Below are 8,877 nucleotides of genomic sequence, written 5' to 3'. Positions count from 1 at the left end.
CCTTTATATCATTATTGGGCCCAAAAAGCCATATCTGTCAGGCCCTATTAGTGACCACAATATCAAATTGTTTTGTTGCAGCAACAGCTAAAAAAACAGAGGCAGCTACATATGTTTTTTCTTTTTTTTTTTTTTTAAACACAACGTGCATAACATTGCATTATTCATTCACTCCACACTCAGTGGCGGGAAGCTCTTGTAGCCACAGCTGCCGTGGGGCAGACTGGCAGAAGTGAAGAATTAAAAAAAGGAAAATGTGTTGATTTGAAGGTTAACCTTTTTAATCTTAATTAATTCCTTTCAGAAATGTAAGAATATATAACTGTCTTGGGAAGAATTTCAGTTCATATTTAAAATTGAGTTCCCCCCTCCTATGACCATCACGCTCATGTTGGAAAGCTCCTGTACATGTCCCTGGAATGCATGTGTTAATGATTTGTTTACTGCTGTTGTGCGAGTCCATGCAGGTTTGGTTTAGATCTGATAAAATGTGATGAGCTTTTCTGCCGTTAACCAAAACAGCCCTCACAGTAACTCCACAGATAAGAGCAAGGAACGCAGGCGCCGCCACCGTGTACGTGAGCCTGTCAGACAGCGGAACAACATTACAAACATTTCCTCCATCTACTCAATGGCATGAACAAATGGCTGCTGGAGTCCCCTCATCCAATAAGAGAAAACATACAATATAACACATATTGGCATTTTTCTGTATTTGTTATACCTGAAAAATCAGTTAAAACTATTGTACAAGTGTACTCTAAGATTTGATGCTTTCTAATACAAGATGGCTGAAAAAGATTGTCAAGTAATTCCTGAAGTAACTGATAACTGATTGTGATAAGTGATAATATGGGATTTGAAAGGCTGTGTAGCTTTGTGAAAATGTTGTAAGGTATAATTGAACTAAAATATAAATACAAAATGCTGATTGAATATAAAATTGTTCAATAAATGGTTTAGCACTTGTCAATTAACGTCTAACTATTTAATAATAATCATTTAAATTTGTATATTGAAAAAGTAATGTTTTTGTCATGACTTTTCCTAAAGACACAAAATCTTTTTCGTGTTTGATGCTGCCTTTGTAGTTCCTTAATAATGAATAACCAGTAAACTTAGACTATTATTAAGACTGACTGAGGTCAGTCCATATCTCTGATCAATGGACACATAACAGGAAACAATAGACTTATGACAGCACAGATACTATCTAACAATGAAGAGATTAACCCGTGAGGCAAACCAAAGTGTTACCTAACTCTGACATAACTGAAAAAGTGACCTACAAAACAGGTTGGGTCATTTTCAGTAAAAAAAAAACAAAAACAAAAAAGTGTACATATATATATAAATATATTTTTGTGTTTTTATTTATTTATATTCTTCTAATCATTGTTAGTACTGATACTAATGCAAGATGTGAAAAAACTGAACAAACCAATTATAAACAGTTTCCAAACTTATTCCTCACTCCCCTAAACATCAGAATTATTCATTGTGAGGAGCTTAGAAGCACGTTTCACAACTTTCAGAGACCATTTTTACACATTTATTTATTAAGTTCGTTAGAGGTGCTCAGATCCCCATTACTAAGATTACACTTTATTAATGATTGTTTAGCTTGAGACAGAATGGGACATTCATGAAATGGGGTGAAGTGCTGGGAGAGACATTCAGCTGTTTGCTGAATCAGGGGAGCAATTTCATGATGCTGTGATTGGGAACGCGAAATATTGACATTGTGTCCTTGGGCAAGCCACTTCACTTGCCTTGCTAGTTTTTTCTTAGTTAGTTATTTAGTGAATTATTTATTTAATTATGTTTTTAGTAATGTGTTTATGATGTATACCTTTATTTTGTTCCTCTAGAGGGCCTCCTTCCAGAGACAAAGCAGCTGCTGAACTCCACCTCAAAGAAGAAAGGTAAATCTAAAACTGTTGAAGAGGAGCCCAGAGCAGAGTCCTCTCAGCCTGTGACCATTCATCTCAACTTCAAACGCTACGTGTTCGACCCTCACAAAAAGATGGTGCAGTCCTGACAGTAGCACTCTGACATCTTGGAGATAATAGTAATAGTTGATTTACATTGTTATGTGGGGCATTTGATTTGTTTTATAACACATTTGTTTATGTGTGTGTGTGTGTGAGAGACATTTTTCCTTGATTGGAAAAGTGTTGGATGTGTATATGACCATTGAACATTTATTGGGATTGAATGTTTTCTGTTTAATGTAGCTTTATGGTTATAAAGACACTTATGGTCAGTTTTATCATGCCCTTAGTGAGCGTGACTGGTGGATTTAACCAATCAGAATGAAGTGGGAAGTCTCAAAAGTGTCTTTTGTTACAACTGAAAAGCAATGTAAAGCCTTTAGTGTACAAGAACTCTGATGAAATTTAAATTATGATCTAGGCTCTGTCGTTATATGGTTTTTGATTTCTGGGGTATCACCCACACTTATTCTTTTACCAAATGTAAAATCAAGCAGCATTTAGTCATGGTTTGTTGACATTATCTGAAAAACTGATTAAAATAAAAAAAAAATTAAAAAATTGTGCTTATCTTACTTAAAATGCCTATGACAAGATTATAGATTTCACAAAAATGCAAGTTTTTACAAAAATATTTTCAACATTTTCCTAGGTTTGGCATTTTTTGCAGTCATTTTTTTTTTTTTTTAACAACATCACTTTCACAACATATTAGTGATAGTCATATGTTAAAGCCACTCACATGTTCCTCAGATTTTCTCAGTTAAAATCATTTCATTTACGTCACAAACACAGTCCCATAATGGTAACTTTAAACAGGTAAAGTCCAGGCAGGTTTATTTTCTGACGTCTGTTCAGAATCCATTGGTCTCGTCCACACTGCTGTCTGCTGTGTCTCCAACAGGAACGTGCAGTGACCTGAGAGCTGCTGCACTGGGTTGTAATCGAGTTAGACTTTACTAATGTGTCAAAGCAATGCTGCTATTTATACAGAACATCTAAGAACTATGCACTGTGGTGACTCTTCAAAAAGTACACTGAACCCATGTTTTTCAAGGTATTTATTTGGCCTTTAATTCAATAAATGATAGATTCAATTTAATCCCATATTGTGGATAGGGATGCCGATCCATCTTTTTCAGTCTCGATATCCATACTTGACTTTTAATGACTTTTAAGTATCTGCCCTTAATATTAATCGATAACAGTGTAGGGATAGAAAATGATACCATTAACTTATCACCAGGCGTCAGTAGCTCCGGTGCTAGAGGTTACATGTTTGGGTGAGAGGTTCCTTGATGTAAAGAGCTTTATATGCCTTGAAGGTGGAAAAACGCTGTATACAAATAACCTTTTGCACAAGAGATCCAGTCGTGTTATGTAACTGTTTCTCCTTCAAATAACTACTGAACTGCTTTGTATGAATAAAAGTTCAAACATTATGAAATGTTTTAGAACAAAATCAGCCTGTATTACATCCAGTTGTATTACATCCAGTCCCGCAGGACTTCACCTTGACCAATATCATGGAACCGATACCTGAACCAGCATTTTTTTTTTTTTTTTTTGTAAAAGCAGAATCTGCACCAAATTGTTAACAGTATTGGTACATGCCTGTGGGCTTCTCTGGGTTAAGCAATTACGACTCCATGAGACAAGCAGTTAGCAGATCAAAAACCACCAGAAAGATCCACAGTGCACCATTAAATGTATATGTTTACTAATGTGACCACTACTATGATATGACTGTAAATTAACCTGTGGCAAAGAGTTCTATGTAGGCCAAAGGCCATCAGTCACCTATTTGTTGGCAATATTTAAGTGTAAAGTCCTTGTTAAAGGTCCTATATTACACAAAATTGATTCCTGTGAGCTTTACGCCAACAGAATGTTGTTAACTCACAAACAATTTATACATGTTTGAGTAACCCTTTATTATTACTCTGCCTACATCTCCAAAGCTCAAAATGCTCTGTTGCACCTTATGATGTCACGTAGCGGTATTTTCTCCAGTTTTACCTTTAGTTCAGTAGCGATTGGCAATTCCAGGGCTGAAATTATCCAAGTGATTCTAGTGAAGGTGGAGCACTTCCTGTTTCAGAACACAGCACAGATCCCTTAAGCAATAGTGGGTTTCACTTTTATGCCTAGGTACAGTGAGATTTAAAAAACCCCAAACACGATTAAAGTATAAAGAAAATTACTTCAAGATTATAAATGCAAAAAGTAATGAAACCACAATGAGATACTTTTTATACAACCCTCAATGAATGCATGTCTCAAAGCTTGGTGTACCTAATAAAGTGTCCGTCCTGTAACAGTGTTTTGTTTAGTGTGGTTCTGCGATGATGTCAGCCTGCTCCTCTCTATCTATGCTCCGATCTGTGGAAATTGGAGAGACTCGGAGCAGACGGGAGCAGAGGAGAGGAGGAAGAGGAGGAGGAGGAAGAGGAGGAGGGGACACTGTGCGGATTGTTCAGTCTGAGTGACAGTCCTTTTAGCCTTATCTCTCCTCGTTCCTCTTATAGAAAACCAGACGCAGACCAGAGAAAAATCACTGTTTTTTTTTTTTTTTTTTTAACTCCTGTGTCTCTTCAATTTCTCATCTGCTGAATCCACTACGGCCATTTTGGTTTGAACAGAAATTTGTATTTGCTTGGTATTCATAAAAATTGTTTTATAGATTCATGCTGGAGATTTTCTGCAGTTTTCTCTTTCTTCATGGTTGTACAGTTTATTAGACTGACTCTCGTGAGTAACTGCAGGTAAATAGGAAAATCATAAATAAAATAAAAAAATTGAAGTTTAAAATTTTTCCCTCAGTTTATTGACATATTAGATATGAAAACAAATGTATATCTCACTTCATATTTGTGTAAATTACTGAAAATTGGTGCAAAATTTTAAATTGTATGCTTACAATTATGTATAAATTTCTGCAAAGAACAAATTATCAAAATATCTTTTTTATAGATGAATCTTGTTAGACCTTTAGTGACAATTTGAGAAATGCATATATATGGATAACTTTACCTAAAAACATTTGATATTTATTTCCCCATAAATTATAAAAATAACCATGTCGCAAGAGCTATGACTATCTTCTCACTGAACCAAAATGCTATGAGTTGCTTCTTCATCACCTGTGTGTGTCTCTGTATGTGTGTAATTTTCACTTTTAAAGGCCTCCATCCACTTTTCCCTCAGTGGATGTGAAAGAGCATGTTAATCCCGTTGTATCTGTGATTGTTTCAGACTCATCTGAAGTGCACTGGATTTGCTCTAATCTGTTTTTAAACTGTTGTAGGCTTTTAGCCGTTTCAAAAATCCAACATGGGACGTTACCTGGTTTTGCATTTTCAAATCTATGCTCCTTTAAGATGTTTGGAGATTTAGTTTTGATAAGATAATGTTCTCCCTTCATTAAAAGCATGCCTCTGCTTCTGAACAGTCTAAAATGATCAATTTAAACAACTGAAACCATGTGCTCCTTTTGTGTTGTTTTCCAAACACACACTCAGATAATCCATTGATTAGTCTCATGTCGGAAATAGCCATGCTGCTAAGTGGCATTTTCATCATGCTCCATTCTGTGGTATTGCCAGCAGGGGTCGGCATAATGGGCCAATGGGGCAGATTGGCAGCATCACTTCCCTCAGTCTAACCCAGGGCAGCTGTGGCTACAATAGTAGTTTACCACCACCGAGAAGTGAATGAATAATGCTCTCCAAAGCATCTTTGAGTGTATTTTGGATCATTATGTTATCATTTGCATTTACATTTTAAATTGCAATTTTCTGACTTCTGCATTAGAAAACTGCGGTGCCCAATGGGAGCTGATGTCACCATAAACATCATCACAACAAAGAGTCACACTAGTGAACAGCAGATTTTTTTTTCCATTTATACCAAAATAACTATGCAAAGCTGCAGAATCCTACACGTATCACTGATTAAGAATGTAAAACTGGAGAATTAAGTAAATTACAGAGTAGTGGCTGTATGCTGGTGGTGGTGAAAACAGGGTTCAATGGCAGTATGGCATCTTAAAAAAAAGTGATTAAAGATTACTCAAACATGCACGAACCACTCCAAATAGAACTTCGGGAGGATAAATGAGAAGGGGGAACAACTATAACATGGTTAAAAGCTCTGAAAAGTTGATTTTGCATAGTAGGTCTGCTTTAAAGAATCATATGTAACCTGCCCCCACCTTGTCTCCATGGCGATGCTATTGACTTGCCATAATGCACGTTTAAGAAGTTGAATAAATATAGCAGTGTAACGTATGTATTTCATAATGTCTCCTACTCCATTTGAAAGAGGAACAGTACACTCTCAAATCTGAAACCTACCAACCATTATATACAATATATTTAAAAATGCCTGCGCAAAGACCTCCACAAGCCCTGCACAGATAATAGTGTGTGTAAGCTTTAAAATGTGGTACGTGAATCCCCATAGGCCGCTGTAATATTCCTCTGTTGTTGTTGAGATAAGCCTGTTCCGATAGCTCTCCTCAATACCACTGTCTCTTTTCAATGCTTACATTTTCCTGGGGTCATGCAGGGGTCACAAGGTCAAAGTTTGGGCTACCGAATGTTACCCATCGATGGGAGATAACAAACAGCCAATAGAAAGCAAAAGAAACACGAAAATGGGGAGAGGGGAAGAAAAGAGGATGTGCTGGTGATGCATTGTGGGCGATTGGATAATTGACAGAGGGAGAGGGGCGAGAAAGGCTTCAAAATGTGTCTGAAAAAAAGTAATTAGCGACGTTGGTCTGATAATGGGGGAGAGTTAATTAACTGTTTAACCAGTGGGGATGTATTTGCTGACGCATTCTTATACTCTCATTCTAGTTTAAACAAATCTCTTCTCTATTGTTTTGTCTCATATTTGACCATTTATTTTAGTGTGAAGATAGTACCTCTATGGGTGTACTCTAACCCAGTATTTGTATCATTCATGTTAAGTAAGTGAATTTATCGTTGTAGAGAGATTTGAGTTCTGCATTTGACCCATTCTTCAATGTTATAAGGGGCAGCCTGTCAGGAGCAGTGGGACCTTGGACATTTAAGAGCATGTATGATTTTGAAGCATGAGTGAAGAGCATGATTAGAATTAGTTAGCCCCGCCCACTTACACCCGTATAAATCTGATGTTGAACCATGATGGAGAAATAACTGTCTAGTGTAGTCTGTGGCTGTTATTTCCATGTGGTTTTTATCCAGCAAATTACATCAAATGTAACGAATATCTTTCTGTCAATATCTTCCCTCATGTACCTGCTTTTACAATACTGCATGGAGTAAATACATTTGCCATAGAAGAAAATAAAAATTGATAATTTACTCACTCGAAGTTGTATTTGGAGTGATTCCTGCATGCTTGAGCAATCTTTAATAGTTTATTTTCAAGACGTCATTTTGCTAATCAGCCTTGTTTTCACCACCACCGTTATACACCCACTGCTCACATTTATTTATTTTTTTAACCACGATACATGTAGGATTCAGCAGCGTCGCATAATCGCTTTGGTAGAAATGAAAAATAATCTTCTACTCGCTAGTGTGATCTGCAGCTATCCATTGCAGGGGCCGACAGCTACAGAGCTCTTTGTTGTGATGACGTTTATGGTGAAATCAGCTCTTATTGGGCACCGCAGTTTTGCAACACAGAGGTCACCAGACATGTTTCTTTTATTAAGTCATTGAACATTTAATATTGCTATTTAAAATGTGCAAAATAATGATCCACTGTTGGCATCAATTATAATTATATAGCAGACACAAGTACATTATATCTTATGTATTATGTCACAGGTAACAAAGGGAAACTTAGTAGTAACAACTGCCATCCATAATTTATTTCTTGTCATATTTCAACAAAATAATATGTAAGAAATTTAAGAAAATAAATATATACATAAAAAAATATATATCTATGTTATTTTTATTATTCTTTTCAGACACAAAAATCATATATGTAGGTGTCTTATAAGAATTCATTATTAATGCTGTTTCAATTTGAATCAACCAAGTAACCAATTATTTAAATAAATCATATGTTTTGAATATTGAGACAGTCACAGTGTTAAATTACATGTCACCAGAATATATTTTTATAACTCTCTTTTTTCAGTAAATATCCCTTTGCAAGTAATATAGCTTCTAATTTGTAAAGGTCATTAAATGATCCTCAAATGCGTTTAAAGAAATCTATGCAAAACGCTACAATCCTGCTAATTACTTCTCTTTGCATTTGCCAATTTAAATTTAATTCAATCTTAATTACCGAGGGTGATATACGACCATCCTTTGTGTGCGTTGTTTTTGTCATTTACACAGCCGTACATCAGGCCCAAACAAGCGCACTGACGTCTGAAAGTGATTGGTTGAGAGGAGATAAGCAGAGCAGGAAATGGAGAAGGGGCCCGCGGAGGTATTAATTAAACAGCGTCCATTTTAATCAGGACTAATTATATTTTCAGTGTTGGAGAAAGCGCTGGACTGATGCTATCTGCGGCGCTCATTAGGAGAAACAGAGCTCGTGTCCGTCACAGGAATCTTCTATATAAATCTAACAAGAGCAGAGTGTGATGGGGAAGTGGGTACAAATCAATAAGAACACCTGCACCATATGTTTTCATGTATACAGTGGAATTAGAAGTTTCTAGTGCTGTTTGTGAGAGTAGCCTTGCTGTTTAGAACCACATATGGAAATTGGATAAAAGTTTCAACACCTTTATTTAACCTATAAGTTGCGTATAGCAACATCTGCCTTATAGAGTAAACGAATGGAAGTGTAACATGCAAGTTAAAGTGTCTTGCCAAAAGACACAACGGAGGCAGGCTCTGGTTCAAAAATCAGCCTACACTAA

At 36.2% G+C, this 8,877-nt stretch overlaps 1 protein-coding gene across 1 annotated transcript in view; it reads left to right on the top strand.

Annotated features, from left to right (window-relative positions):
* LOC129410992 (urocanate hydratase-like) overlaps window positions 1-2,041 on the top strand; it is a 4,768-nt gene extending 2,727 nt beyond the window's left edge. The window contains exons 3-4 of the mRNA XM_055160331.1: window positions 523-578; window positions 1,872-2,041. Coding sequence (XP_055016306.1) covers window positions 523-578; window positions 1,872-2,041 — 226 coding nt within the window. The remainder of the gene's footprint in view (window positions 1-522; window positions 579-1,871) is intronic.
* Window positions 2,042-8,877: the final 6,836 nt, after the last annotated feature.

Source organism: Boleophthalmus pectinirostris, unplaced genomic scaffold, assembly GCF_026225935.1.
Source record: "Boleophthalmus pectinirostris isolate CB_2022bp ecotype Guang Dong unplaced genomic scaffold, ASM2622593v1 HiC_scaffold_3, whole genome shotgun sequence".
NCBI lineage: Eukaryota > Metazoa > Chordata > Actinopteri > Gobiiformes > Gobiidae > Boleophthalmus > Boleophthalmus pectinirostris.
Note: the sequence above shows the minus strand (reverse complement) of the source record. Positions and strands in the feature narration are given on the sequence as shown.